Here is a 13,974-nt window from a genome sequence, read left to right on the forward strand (position 1 = left end):
ACGGGAGGGCTGAGCGAATGAATGTAAGTCCTGGCTCATTTGAAACAAAGATATCATTTTTTGTAGGGCCTCCTTGAGCCGTATAAGATCAACATCAACAAATATTTATTTATAGCAGATATTAATGGGAAGAAAATTTAAGTGTCAATAGAGCGAAGAACAAGATCATGAAAGTATGACGCCAGAACGTCGGCCCCTGTGTTTGCACTGAGGTACAGAAACCCGCATCGCGTGGAGCGATACAGAGTTGTTCCCAAAGCGGAAAAGGCGGACGGACCGGCGAGATCGCATAACTACGGAGAATAATACTCAATGTTTGCGACCTTTGGCCGGCACGCAGGTGAAACAGCGAGAGGATAATTACCGATAACAATGGATCAACGATTATGGGTATCTGATAATTTAATAAAGGTGAGTTGTATATTTTGCCAGGATATAATAATTGATGCTAACGCTGTTCAGCTCTCCGGCGCCTCGGATCCCACGGTCGTCGATTTCGTCCTCGCCACTGCGAGCTCCGCAAAATCATCCTCAGCCTTGCACGAGAAGCTCCAGGGCTTCTTAGACGGGGCAGAGGCAGATATTTATAAGTTTAGTCATGATCTTTACCATCGATTACCGAAGAAGCATGGATCAACGAGCGCGGACACCAGCAGGAGGAAGGAGAAGGAGGCCGAAACAAGGGAAGTGAAAAAGCGGTACAAGCTTCTCGATATGGAGGATGATGAGGCTAGTTTGGGCCCGGCGAGGGTTGAGAAGGCCGAATACAGTGAGCGTCGAGCACGAAAGCAGAAAGACGGCGCGGAGAAGAACGGCGATTCAAGGCGAGATAGAAGCAGAGATCGGGAAAGGAGACGCGATCGTGACGCGCCTCGATCAAAGAAGCTTCGTCGACGAGGGAATGATGACTTTGAGGACCGATGGGGCGATGAAGAATACTTTGAGGAAGAGGAGGGAGCGGAAGATTTCGAAGAGTCGCCGGCGAAGCGTGTCCGGCTCGACGAGGACCCCGAGGACTTGCGTTCGGAGGAATCTGATCTGGACGAGGAGACAAGGGCAGAACGAGAGCGCGAAAAGGACTTGGAAGAAAGGCGAGAGTTTGAGGAACGCCTGAAACACAAAGATGACGAGAAGACTAAGAAATTTGTGGAGGATCGTTCGTCGAACAATGAAGGCAGTGCTTTGGCTCAGCGAAGAGCCCTGGCAGAAGATGCTGCCGCAAGAAGCGCTGCGCTGCCTGACTTGCGAGAGAGGTCACGGCAAGAATATCTCAAAAAGCGTGAAATGGAGCGACTAGCTTTACTCAGAAAGCAAGTTGCCGAGGAGACCGAGGAGCTGAGAAGCAACCCGGAAGGACTCAGTCGACGGGAGAAGGAAGAATTTGCCAAGAATCGGGAAGTTCTCCGACTCGCGGAGGAGAGACTTCGGGTGGACGATCATCTGGATGGCTATATGCTCCCAGAAGATTATATCACCGAAAAGGGCAAGATAGATCGGAAACGAAAGGAGGACGCCCTCTATAAACGTTACGTCGATAGGGATGAATATGGGCAAGAAAAGTTTGTCACTGAACAGGAAGAATGGGAAAACGAACAGACGGCCAAAGCCAAAGCTCAGATATCACGTCCTGAGCGGGTTAATGAGGGTGACTACGAATATGTTTTCGATGATGCCCAGAAGATTAGCTTCGTTATGGATTCAAGGATGGAAGGCACTCAAAAGCCTATGACCCAAGAGCAAAGAATGATGGAACTGAAACTCAAAGCCGCTGAGCAAAAGGCTGCCACTATTGAAGAGACAAGAAAAAGTCTGCCAATGTATACTTACAGAGACGAATTGTTGGCAGCAATTGCTCAACATCAGGTTCTCATCATTGTTGGTGAAACTGGTAGTGGCAAGACCACACAGATTCCACAGTATCTGCACGAGGCAGGTTATACTAAGGGCGGCCAGAAGGTTGGATGCACTCAGCCTCGGCGAGTCGCAGCTATGAGTGTTGCAGCGCGTGTTGCGGAAGAAATGGGGGTGAAACTGGGCAACGAGGTTGGATACTCGATTCGATTCGAAGATGCTACGAGCGACAAGACGATTCTCAAGTACATGACCGATGGCATGCTGCTTCGAGAATTTTTAACGGAACCTGATTTAGGTGGATACTCGGCCTTGATGATTGACGAAGCCCACGAGCGGACCTTGCACACAGACATTCTCTTTGGTCTTGTCAAAGACATTGCAAGATTCAGACCCGAACTCAGGCTGCTTATTTCGTCGGCAACAATGGATGCACAAAAGTTTGCCAAATTTTTCGACGATGCCCCTATTTTCAATATTCCTGGACGCAGGTATCCAGTAGATATTCATTACACGCCCCAGCCGGAAGCAAATTATCTGGCAGCTGCGGTAACCACCATCTTCCAGATTCATGTGACACAACCCAGAGGCGACATCCTCGTGTTCCTCACTGGGCAGGAAGAGATTGAAGCTGCCGAACAGAATTTGCAAGAGACGGCTCGCAAGCTAGGGAGCAAGATCAAGGAACTCATCGTTTGCCCAATTTATGCCAACCTTCCAACCGAGCTACAAAGCAAAATTTTCGAGCCCACGCCTGAAAATGCACGAAAAGTGGTATTGGCCACGAACATTGCCGAGACGAGTCTGACGATTGATGGGATAGTATACGTTATCGATCCTGGTTTTGTCAAGGAAAACGTGTACAACCCGCGAACCGGAATGGAAAGTTTGGTCGTTACTCCGTGTTCTCGAGCATCTGCAAATCAACGCAGCGGCCGAGCTGGCCGTGTCGGTCCCGGAAAATGTTTCCGTCTATATACCAAATGGGCATTCTACAATGAGCTTGAGGAAAGCACAACTCCCGAAATCCAGCGTACGAATCTCAATAGTGTCGTTCTTCTTCTCAAGTCTCTTGGGATCAACGATCTCATCGACTTTGATTTTATGGATCCTCCGCCGGCGGAGACCCTCATTCGTGCTCTCGAGCAGCTTTATGCACTTGGCGCGTTAAATGACAGAGGAGAACTCACTAAGATCGGTCGACAGATGGCTGAATTCCCCACTGATCCCATGTTGGCCAAAGCTATCTTGGCTGCCGACAAGTACGGCTGCGTGGAAGAAGTGCTCTCCATTATCGCCATGCTCGGAGAAGCTTCTGCGCTCTTTTACCGACCAAAGGACAAGAAGATTCATGCCGACAGTGCGCGAGCACGCTTCACGATCAAGGACGGAGGGGATCATCTCACCTTGTTAAACATCTGGAACCAGTGGGTCGATTCCGACTTCAGCTTCGTGTGGGCTCGGGAAAACTTTCTCCAGCAAAGAAGCTTGACGCGTGCCAGAGACGTACGGGATCAGCTTGCTAAGCTTTGCGATCGTGTCGAAGTCACCGTTTCGACATGTGGAGCGAACGACCTTGTGCCTATCCAGAAGGCAATCACCGCCGGTTTCTTCCCCAACGCAGCTCGATTGCAGCGAGGCGGAGACAGTTACCGAACTGTCAAGAACAGTATGACTGTCTATCTGCATCCCAGCAGTACTCTTTTCGAAGTCAACCCCAAATGGGCCATCTTTTATGAACTGGTCCTCACAAGCAAGGAATACATGCGAAGCAACATGCCCTTGCAGCCAGAATGGCTCGTTGAAGTTGCCCCGCATTATCACAAGAAGAAGGATCTCGACACTCTTGGTGTCGACAAAAAGATGCCGAAAGGGCAAGGCGCTTCTGGCGAGCGGGGTAGACTCTAAAGTGGACATATTCATCATTTATACTGAATGGCTCGGCGTCTGTTACATTGCCTGGAGTATTTATTTGACACAATGGGATATCTTGTATCGTACAGTATGGAGTAAAAGCATTCATGTTGTCCATAATTCTGTTTTCTTTACATTTTTTCTTCTTCTACATATAATCTATGTTTGTCTTGTCAGAAGCGGAATATGCCAAAATGTTATGCTCGATACTAAATGTTCAGTCGAGTGTTCGAGGGTTGTGATAATCCAGGAGACCATCATCGTGATGTCATGTCCCGCTTCGGTCCGAGCCGTCTTATCGCGAAGAGAATTACATTAGCGAGGATTCCCTTGAAGCATGAATAGAGTGTAGATATCTTCGGACTTCGACTTGATAATTATCAAGGCGCGGGGGGCCGAGGACGGTGATGATCGTGATTCAGCTGCGCTATCTCAGGCTGTTCCCGTTTATCGCGGGCACGGCCTGGATAGGAACGCTGCTGACCTTGCTCATCTACTGGCTGGCTCACGATCGGCCTCGATATCCGGGGCAGACAAACCCATATGTTGCGTAAGTCAAAAGATCCCACAAACCTTCATCCGATCCGATGAGCTGACAATGGTCTCGTTGGTTTCAAAAGATTCATTTCTGACATTGGCGCGTCGTCGTTGAAACCGTTGTTTATAACTGGCGCTGCATTTACTGCTGTTTCCGTCATTGGCACCGCATTTTCAGTCTCATTTGTTCGACACGATAGAAAAATATATGGAGTTGGCGATATCAGTCCCTCTCTGCATAATAAAGTGCTCTCGGCGCTCTCTGTGCTGTTTGCCATTGGCGCCGGCATCTGCTATGTTTTGCTTGCCGTCTACGACAGTCATCGGCATACGACCGTCCATCGTCGGTACTTGTCGGCATCCCTGATCCAGACTGCCCTTAGTTCCATTTGCATTGCAATAGGATATGTTGCGCCAGCAAGAAAGACGTCGAAATACCGTTCCCTCAGACAATGGTGTCGCCTGAGCAATGCGCTTGTGGTTATAGAGTGCTGCCTTGGCGTGCCCTTTTTTGTTCTGCAGTGGATATCATATTACCGTGTGGCCGGCATCCTCGAATGGATCATGGGCTTCGTTTTCGGATTATATCTGTGGGCATTTGTCGGGTTCCTTGCGTAAGGCTTACTTGTGTTACCCAAATTATAAAACCTCTTTGCTCCTTTTGCTGACTTTGATATAATAGCCTCCCTGACGAGACGTATGCACATGCTCGGCTTGAAGAAACAGCACCTCTCTTGCGTTAGAATATTTGGAAAAGGATAGATCCGATCCTCTCCTGATTTGCATTTGATTATAGATTTATACCCTAGATATATGCGCTTCCTCACACGATATGGCTTTAGTTGAGTGTTATTCCCGGACATACACGACTCTGTTTACGAATTTATGCACCACGTGGGATGATTTGCTGGCAAGTATTAGATTGGCTTTATAGTAGACGATCAGGAGCTTTGGTTTTAGAGTATTTTCGCATATGTCACACTAGATTCGCTATTTAATTTACGGGTTTGCCTAGACATGGGCTTTTATGTCGGGCTTGGACGATGAGGATTGAAAGAGAAAAGGTGCTATAATTGTGGAAAAAGGCGTCATTGATCAAAGTCTATTTCCTTTACGCTTTGCTAGTCGCAAGGAAAGATTAGTGGGGATAATACCAATGAAACCGATCAGCATCACTGAAATGGATCGGTCAGGTATTGTGCAAATGTACCTTTGTATACTCTGACATGGCGGAAAGCTGCATGATGGTGGCCTGTTAAATTACTGTTGGGAGAAACCTACCTTACCTATAGGTAGGTATGAGGTATAATAGTTACATATGTGCTGGCCATGCGGGACGCCGTCGGACACTTGCATGACTTTGGTTGGGATGCTGATGTTTCACCCTGACCTGCCCATGCGAGATTGTGCATGACACTTGTCGCGGATTAAATTATGCCATGGTCACAGTAAACTGTGGTGACGATTACAGAGTACATCCTCATGTTACTGATTTAGCTACTCTGTACAAAGGTGTGAGTTGAAGGTTCCAATCTCTGCTCATTGGCATTGTAAACAGAAGGTTTAACTTTCGGTTTAGTTTGGACCAAGGGAGGCTAGTTTACTGATAAAGTGCCGCCCATGGTCACAACTTAGTTGAACTTCCCCCGCCCCAGCTATAATCGATAAGCGATTGACGTCGACCAAAGATGCGGGTTGAAGCCAAAAGGGACGAGGGGAGGGGTTGAGGGATCACGGTGCAGCCACATTTCCATCAGAGGCGCCCCCTTTTTGCTTTCCCAGCGATTGATGGTGGCTAGTTGTGAGGGATCTTACCTTGTCACCGGACAAGAACCTGCTCATCATTGTATTTTTTTTCCCGGGTTCCTTTATTCCTGGGATACCTTGATCTGGTGCCTGCGTCAGCTATTGGGCTGCGACCGTGCCAGCTGCCACACCTTCCCCCAGTTGGTCTGTCAGTTGCCCTATTCCGAGCCCAATACAAAGACCTCAATCTGAGAGGACTTTCCACAGGAGTTTCACGACAACTGTTTAGGGGATTCGTTCCAGGCTACACTATTACGTTTTGCATTCTCTAGAGTATTTTGCCTGGGCCAGGCCATACTCTTGTAGTCCAACAATGGCTCTTCGCCAACCAACCCGCGCTCCTCTTCGCCATGTCCCGGTCAGTACTGCTCCGCAGCCGACAGAGTCTGCGGCCATCGCGCCCGATCCTCAGCAGCAGAGGCTTCTCGATACGCAAGAATGGGTCGTGTTTTCTCCATCTCTTGCACCGTCAGAGCGAACCGCCACCGTCTTATCGGATCAGACCCACCCGACTGGTGTTCATTCGCGCTTGAGTGATTTTGGCTCTCTAGGAGCAACAGCCCAGTCGGAAGAAGGAATTGAGAACGATATCTCTTCCGTGGCTGTTGAATCCGAAGTGGGAGGCGCTATAGGAGAGCTAGAAGATGAACAAGATGCCGACGACCTCGATAGCTTGGACGATGGACTGCATGACTTTCGGGAGCCATCCGTGTATCGCTCGCCGTCACACAGGCTGGGAGATGGCGGCGATACTGTACTACCCACTCATGATGGTTTGGGAATGTTTCCCGCCAGTGGGCCCGCGGTTCAAGCACAGCTTTGGCGGTTTGAGCAATCGAATACAAACGCGCCCTTTGCCCGCCAAAGGCGAGCGTCTAGTGTACAGCGACGGTTGGATGCGGCTGAGGAAGAATCAGAGGCAGCTGCGCGGATCAAGGAAAAGACGGAGCGCATTGAACGGTGGCGATTAGAACAGAGCATGGCGCTGCTCGAGGAGATTGAAAAGGAAACCAGACGAAGACGGAGAAGAAGGCTGAGCAGGGCAAGCGAAGGACAACAAAGGGTGCCAAGTGCAAGTCTGGCCGCCGAAGAGAGCGACATGCTCGAAACTGATGATTTGCACGCTGACCTGGGTGATGCTCGGGACGACTCGGAGGACTCCTCTGAAGAGGAATCGCTATGGCAACGCATTACTCGGCATTTCCTTCGTGATCTCATGAGAATTGACGAGAATATACTGAGCGTGATTTTCGGCGAAGAGCTGCCAGCAGAAGCTAGAGAATCAGACTCTTCATCAGCGGACATTCATACGGAAATGCAAAAGATATTACAAGAAGAAGGGCCAGCCTCGGAGTCATCAGCTCTCTGGGAAGAGCGATTACTTGCCCGTATTGCTCGGGAACTGGGGCTGCTTGTTCACCAGCTCTCGGATCACCCAGGTGCATTTTCAACCTATCTGCGAACACACCAGGCTCCATCGTATGCTGGTCTCACGCAGGACGCTGAATATCAAGACCAACATCAGGAATCATCCATTCCAGCGAGCCAGGCGTCAGTGGCTACTCTGGAACCCGCAGCCTCCTCTACCAAAGACCCCCAATTCACTCCAACACTCCAGCAGCAGCCGCAGCCGCCACATACATCTTACGCCTCACGATGGGGAATTGACGATGACGACTACGAGTCCCTACTCGACCACCGTTCCACCTCGGAGCTCATGGTTGACGAGAATGAAAACGAAGCGCATCAGCTCCAGCAGGAGCGCGAATACTGGGAGCGTGACCTCGATATCAAAATGGTCTTTTCCTTTCTCCGGAACCGCTTCTCCAAATCTCCTCGCCCAGCATCAGCCGCCGGAGAACAACCCCCTCTAGACTCTTCTGTACCGACTGCCCGCCGATCTGGCCGACCTACATTTACGTCCCCTCCTATGAACCCCTCTGCCACTGCTTCCAACCCTAGGTCTCGTCCTCCTTTCCGCGGAGCAGCGTCTTCCTCTTCTCCTCCTAATGCCCATGTTTCCTCAGCGGCTGCTCGTCGAGCCGCCATGATCCGACAGCAGCACCCGCTCGTCTCGTTACGCAACGCCCAACACCATCACCATCATCATCACCATCTTCACCACTCTGAAGCCAGTCTTGCCGGCTTACGACGATCGGTCGCCACTTCACGCCTCCCGCTCTCTCACCACCAGCTCAAGCGTCGCGGGAGCGGCAGCTGCGCGAGCCAAAGTACCAAAGCCTCGCGTACGGCTAAGAGCGGCAGTAGTCGCAATTACTGGGACCTCGGAGGCAGCGTCGGCAGCGGCAGCCTCACCACTGGCGGACTCGGTGCCTGGGGGGAGGTCTAATCCGTCGTCCGGTTCGTCGTCCGGTCTAGCCCTCTCGGATCAGTTCACTGTGATTCAGTGCTTTCTTCGAGGTGTGAACACATGGTTCATGGTCCATGGTAATGGTATAACATTCGGCATGGGAATGTGACGACCTGGCGTTGGTGATTTTTTTTTTTTTCCGGTGGTATAACGCATGTAGGGATAATTGCCACTTATGACTGTATTGTACGAGGTATGACGATTCGTTACGGTATTTGGGTATGGGTATAGCTTGAGCATGTCCATGACTTTCTTTCTTTCTTTCTTTCTTTTCCATCTCCACATCTTTTTTACTTTTATTTTTTATTGTCATTTTACTCTTTTCTTTGGTCATTTTTTTATTACCATTTTACTCTTTCTTCGGTCATCTTTCATTACCATGTTACTCTTTCTTCGGTCATTTTTTTACCATTACTCGTACCGCTCTGGTACTTTCTCCACATTTACAGAGTACTCCGTACTTCTCTTGGTCAATGTTTATACTATCGGAGTATACTCCGTATCTTGATCACTAATATCTCCGCTTCCCGCTTCCCGCTTCCCGCTCTCCGCTTTCCGCTTGTCGTCCATTTCCTGGAATCGTCTAGAATAATATACATTGTTTATAGTCATCTATTTATCCTTTCGTCTTTAACTCGTGCTATTTTTATTATTCGTCTTATCGTCTCCAATTCATTTTACTTCATCTCTATTCATCTCTATTATCCTGACACTGTCCCCACTCTTACAATCTACTATCTACTATCTAATATCTACTACCTATGTACCATCTCAATCTACAACTCGCTGGGCGTCCCTGTTTTCGAGCTCCTTGTTTCGGGGCTTCCAAGATCCGTTCCAACTTCCAAGACTGGGGACTGGGATCGGGACTGGGTTTGGGACTGGGATCGCGATTCAAGACACGATGACTGATGCTAATGCTGAGTTGATACTGATACTGAGCTGATTACTCATTCAGATTATGATTACGGACATGATTACGGACATGATACGGATATGATACGGATATGATACGGATATGATTACTGAATGCCGTTGACTGATTATGAGTGCTGCTGACGGATATGATTACGGATCGTGGATCGTGAGTGATTATTGATAGTGTATTACGAGATGCTGTTATGGATTACGAGATGCTGTTATGGATTACGAGATGATGTTTATGGATTACGAGATGATGTTTATGGATACAGTACGGATTACTGATTGATTACAGATTACAAATATTGAGTAGTGATCGCGGATCGTGGACCACGGATTAGGATACAGCACAGATACAGACTACTCTGTATGGATACGGCATGGCTGCACGGATCTGGATACAGACTATGGATACTGATCAGTCATCATGCATCACGATACTGAGTATTGGAGTACGCACCATGATACGGAACGATACCGAGTACTACAGTCTACGATACAGCTTCCCTGCCTGTCCGCCAGCCACTCAGTTTATCATTTTTCGGTTCCTCTCAATTGTTTAGTTTAGTTTATTGAGTCGGTCCTACGGAGTATGCATCACGATTCATGATACTGAGTACTATGATACAGCTTCCCTTCCCTGGCTGTCCGCCATTCAGTTTAGTCTTTATCCCTTTTTGGTTCCTTTCAGTTTCTTTTTCTTTTTTTCCCTTTACAGAGCCTGATGCTGTACGACGTCGATAGTCAATAGTCGATAATCAATACGTCAAGACTGAATAGTAATCACACATCGTGATGACAGAGACCAGTACTAGTATGGAATACAGAATACAGTCCCACGGAATACTTTGTACGGTCCTACCGTCTACGAATACAGATGATTACTATCATCACTATGATTACTGTCGTGATTACAGATATGATTACTGATTACTGATTACTGAATAGCACTATGGATGATGTCTTGGATTACGATTACAGATTGGACAATGGATTACTGATTACTGATGAGTTATGATTACTGATTTGATTACACATCACGATTCATGAATACTGAATACTGATCAGGGATACAGGTACAGGCTATAGATACAGACTATAGTCATGGATACAGAGTACAGATACAGACTGGATATATCATACAGCATGGATCAAGAATACTGAGTATGGGCACTAAATACAAATACATATTACAGATCGCAGATCAAGATGACGGATCACAGATACAGATACAGATACAAAAGACTGAGAATAATATATTAATACTACGGTACTACAGACTACAGTACGACAGGACTATCCAAGGACCAACGAGGGCAAGTATTATCTGAATTACTGCACTCTGCACACTGCACACCGTACACAATATAGCATACAGCATACAGCGTACAACCGTACGCAGTATACAGTACACGGTACACCTCGGTCCTCGAATACGCATAATTTCTACTATGTAGGATCCAGAGCTACGAACACTTGCTGTACGGAGAGCATGCTGTACAGAGTGCACTACATAAAATAAAAACATGTACACCTGGGTAGCTCCAGCTCCTCATCGAGAGTGATTAAGTTGAGTATATGAAGGTACGCAGATACGAAGGTATGAAATGAGTGTATGAGATATGAATATATGAGTACGTGAGGACATGAGGAGTTGTGTACAGGAGTGAATCAGTAAAGGAGTAAAGGAGTATCGGTGATGCAGATATCTTAAGAGTAGTCGTGTACCTTCTCAATAACAAAGAAAAATCAAGAAAAAAGAGAGGAAAAGAAAACAAAGAACAGAGAGGAAATAGTAGTCTCAGTGTGGATCGTAGTGTCATTGCCAGTGTACGATTGCTCAAAGTGTCCATGCTGGGTCTCATCGACCATACAAGATTACTGAGAGGTAGGACTGGCTACCAGTATTGAGCAGGAGGGATTCTTTTCACTTCACTACAAGTGGCATGAACGACACGAGCGTATGATCATCACATCAATCGAAATGAGAAACTTAAAACCGAGTACTGATACCGAGTACTGAGTGCATTGATATCTACTCGTACTGCCAAAGCCCTGTTTTACCCCAGAAAGAAAAAGAGATGACGTCAACGAGATGCAAAGGGAGAACAAGCATGCGCGCGCAGACGAAAGAAGGATATATTCCATCATCTAAGCAGCGGTCTCGAAAGCGTCAGGGAATCTCTCCAGGTTGTAGGCAATGGGGCCGTGGCTGGAAAGGAACTGCACGTAGGCACCGTCCACACGGACCTTGCCCTCCTGGCGCTTCTGGACGTACTCCTCCCGGCGGAGGGGAGTGAAACCCCAGTTCTTGGAGACAATGATCTTCTGGCGACCAGGGAACTTGTACTGAGAGCGACGGAGAGCCTCAATAGCGATGGCAAGGTCTACAATATGCGTTAGTCATACAACTCCAATCATGATATCTTGGCTGAACATACTAGAGTCTCTGGTGCGGACAGACAGGAGGATCTGGCCAATGTTGACACGGGCGACAAGACCGTTGGGCTTGCCGAAAGCACCACGCATACCGGTCTGAAGACGATCGGCACCAGCGCACGACAACATCTTGTTGATACGGACGACGTGGTAGGGGTGGGCACGGACACGAAGGTGGAAACCTTCCTTACCGGCCATCTTGACGAGGTACCTGGAGGTTTGAATGTCAGAACCTTTGTTCCTTTCATATCCCGCAGAGCTCAAAACGAAAGAATCCTAGATGGAAAAGTAGAGAAACACTCCCAGATGGTGTTGAATGGTCTCGTTTTTCCCAACCCAGAAATCCTCGCTATTCCTCGACGCTCGGCGGTCTGATTTCTTCCAGAAAGACTCACTTGTTGGCGCTGATACGGGCAGCCTCAAGAGCCTCAGAGGTCAACTGCTCATACTCGTTGGAGACGAGGTGGACGCAAGCAGGGAACTCGTCAACGTTGGCACGCTTACGGCCCAAGTCGAAGATACGAATCTTAGGGTCCGGTACACCACGGTTGTACCGGGACTTGGGGTAAGGCTATATAAAAACCAAAAGAATCAGCCATTTTGTCCCAAAAGCTCCAAAGATCACTGAAAATATCAAAGACGGGTTTTCGGGCGCCGAGCGACAGCAGAGATTTCCCTCGTTGAGTCGACAGCAAGCTCGAAACGTCCCCGAATCCCCTCTTTCAAACGCGGAGCATAAATGACCCCGCGATAATCGTTTCGTGATGCCGGAAATTTGCTGAAATCGCACGAACCTTGTTCTTGCAGTAGCGGTAACATCTCGCGGGGCGGCGGGCCATCTTGTCGACTTGTCTCCTTGACGGATACTCTTCCAAGTTGTCGAAGGGAAGGGGAGATGGGTATCGCTTTTCTCTCAACGATGCCGTCAGGTCTGTTACGCTTACCAAGCGGGCTAGTGGCGAGATTAGAAATCGCAGTCCGGATTAAGCGAGCCCTACCCACAAATGATTACATGCTCAGGGCCGACAATTCCGAGCTGCGGTACGTAGCGAGTACCTACCCAAAGCAGTAACTTTTCACTTGACCAAGGAGAAGTACCAGAAGTTATGATACAAAGTATGATTCTGCATTTCTCTAATTTGAGTGATCAAAGCAGTTTCGATATTTTGGTAGTTCGATAATTTGCGCTAGAACGGTAATACAGTCACAGAAAATCGCAATATGCATGTTCCAATTTAGAGAATCGACTTCATTTCTAGATTACATGTTTTAAACTATAACCTAGCAGAGCCAGAACTCATCTAAGAGCTGCTGGAGAGGATGTCCGAGTCACCAGCGTCGAGGACAGCCATGGTGGAGCAGCGGAAGAGCTTACCGCAGGCTGTACCAAGCTCAATCTATCATGAATTGTCAGCCAAATCTGTTGTACCCTCCAAAGTCTTACATGAAGACCTTTTCGCTGGGTACGGCCCTATAGGCCGTGAAGCCTGGTCGTTGGGCCGGGGGTAAAGAGTGAGGAATATGAAAAAAGCACAGCGGCACTTACGTTGTTTCCGGAGAAGTGGTGGACGTTGGTCTTGGAGAGCATCGAGTAGTCTGCATGGATTATTAGAAAATTGTCCGAAAAATATCAAATTCGACAGTTTCGGATTGGCAACTTACACTCGAGCTCGCTCTTCCGGAGGGGAGGAGTGTTACCAGCAATGATGACCAGCTTGGCCTTGCCAGAGCGGAGGGTCTTCAGGGTGGACTTGTAACCAAGGGTGACTGTGAAAAAACTGCAGTCAGTAAAACTTCTTCCAAGCCATGCGCTGAGACGTGTATTGCAGGCATACCCTTTCCGGACTTCATCACAAGCGCAAGGCGCGAGTTGATGGAGTCGGCGGTCTTCTTCGACTTCTTGGTGGTAGGGGCCATCGCTGCGCGTCGGGAATCTGTAGTAATTCCTGAAGAGATGTTGAGCGCTCCGGACTGCTGGTGATGGAGACAAGAAATTCAAATTTCAAGGTGGATGGATTTGTGGGCTACTGGTTATGTAATCCGCTAAGCTGCCGGATATTCGCTTTGGCCAATGAGAACGTCCAAAATTACTGAATTGTGATTGGGCAGTCATCATTTAATTTATTTCTCTGGAG

The 13,974-nt window shown here is 48.2% G+C and overlaps 5 protein-coding genes across 5 annotated transcripts; 2 read left to right on the forward strand and 3 right to left on the reverse strand.

Annotated features, from left to right (window-relative positions):
* The first annotated feature begins 4,145 nt into the window (after window positions 1–4,145).
* Window positions 4,146–5,449, forward strand: L228DRAFT_285445 (hypothetical protein). Its single transcript, XM_018336336.1, has 3 exons — window positions 4,146–4,315; window positions 4,386–4,916; window positions 4,985–5,449. Exons 1-3 carry the CDS (start codon window positions 4,173–4,175, stop codon window positions 5,043–5,045), a joined length of 735 nt encoding a protein of 244 aa, XP_018185624.1. The 5' UTR covers window positions 4,146–4,172; the 3' UTR covers window positions 5,046–5,449.
* A 972-nt stretch (window positions 5,450–6,421) lies between these two features.
* Window positions 6,422–8,458, forward strand: L228DRAFT_241260 (hypothetical protein; the record flags this gene model as incomplete). The annotated part of the gene is made up of 1 exon (XM_018331314.1): window positions 6,422–8,458. One exon carries the CDS (start codon window positions 6,422–6,424, stop codon window positions 8,456–8,458), a length of 2,037 nt encoding a protein of 678 aa, XP_018185625.1.
* A 2,390-nt stretch (window positions 8,459–10,848) lies between these two features.
* Window positions 10,849–11,419, reverse strand: L228DRAFT_35126 (hypothetical protein). Its single transcript, XM_018336512.1, has one exon. It carries the CDS (start codon window positions 11,263–11,265, stop codon window positions 10,966–10,968), a length of 300 nt encoding a protein of 99 aa, XP_018185626.1. The 5' UTR covers window positions 11,266–11,419; the 3' UTR covers window positions 10,849–10,965.
* On the reverse strand, window positions 11,409–12,758 carry L228DRAFT_35111 (ribosomal protein L10e). Its single transcript, XM_018336511.1, has 4 exons — window positions 12,634–12,758; window positions 12,235–12,410; window positions 11,842–12,050; window positions 11,409–11,787 (listed from the first exon to the last, which is right to left on the reverse strand). The coding sequence occupies exons 1-4, from the start codon at window positions 12,676–12,678 to the stop codon at window positions 11,552–11,554; spliced, it is 666 nt and encodes a 221-aa protein (XP_018185627.1). The 5' UTR covers window positions 12,679–12,758; the 3' UTR covers window positions 11,409–11,551.
* Window positions 12,759–12,971: 213 nt separating this feature from the next.
* Window positions 12,972–13,825, reverse strand: L228DRAFT_250512 (60S ribosomal protein L30). The gene is made up of 4 exons (XM_018333349.1): window positions 13,675–13,825; window positions 13,502–13,606; window positions 13,386–13,435; window positions 12,972–13,236 (listed from the first exon to the last, which is right to left on the reverse strand). The coding sequence occupies exons 1-4, from the start codon at window positions 13,754–13,756 to the stop codon at window positions 13,141–13,143; spliced, it is 333 nt and encodes a 110-aa protein (XP_018185628.1). The 5' UTR covers window positions 13,757–13,825; the 3' UTR covers window positions 12,972–13,140.
* Window positions 13,826–13,974: the final 149 nt, after the last annotated feature.

The sequence above is a fragment of the Xylona heveae genome (assembly GCF_001619985.1).
Source record: "Xylona heveae TC161 unplaced genomic scaffold L228scaffold_11, whole genome shotgun sequence".
In the NCBI taxonomy this organism is placed as follows: domain Eukaryota; kingdom Fungi; phylum Ascomycota; class Xylonomycetes; order Xylonales; family Xylonaceae; genus Xylona; species Xylona heveae.

Coding starts and splice junctions, on each gene's coding strand:
- L228DRAFT_285445 (XM_018336336.1), top strand. CDS start 4,173: ATGATCGTGATTCAGCTGCGCTATCTCAGGCTGTTCCCGTTTATCGCG. Junction 4,316..4,385: donor CAGACAAACCCATATGTTGC/GTAAGTCAAAAG, acceptor TGGTTTCAAAAG/ATTCATTTCTGACATTGGCG. Junction 4,917..4,984: donor GCATTTGTCGGGTTCCTTGC/GTAAGGCTTACT, acceptor TTGATATAATAG/CCTCCCTGACGAGACGTATG.
- L228DRAFT_35126 (XM_018336512.1), bottom strand. CDS start 11,265: ATGAGACCCAGCATGGACACTTTGAGCAATCGTACACTGGCAATGACA.
- L228DRAFT_35111 (XM_018336511.1), bottom strand. CDS start 12,678: ATGGCCCGCCGCCCCGCGAGATGTTACCGCTACTGCAAGAACAAG. Junction 12,411..12,633: donor ACCGCTACTGCAAGAACAAG/GTTCGTGCGATT, acceptor GTTTTTATATAG/CCTTACCCCAAGTCCCGGTA. Junction 11,788..11,841: donor TGTCCGCACCAGAGACTCTA/GTATGTTCAGCC, acceptor CGCATATTGTAG/ACCTTGCCATCGCTATTGAG.
- L228DRAFT_250512 (XM_018333349.1), bottom strand. CDS start 13,756: ATGGCCCCTACCACCAAGAAGTCGAAGAAGACCGCCGACTCCATCAAC. Junction 13,607..13,674: donor TGTGATGAAGTCCGGAAAGG/GTATGCCTGCAA, acceptor GTTTTTTCACAG/TCACCCTTGGTTACAAGTCC. Junction 13,237..13,385: donor ACCACTTCTCCGGAAACAAC/GTAAGTGCCGCT, acceptor AATTCATGATAG/ATTGAGCTTGGTACAGCCTG.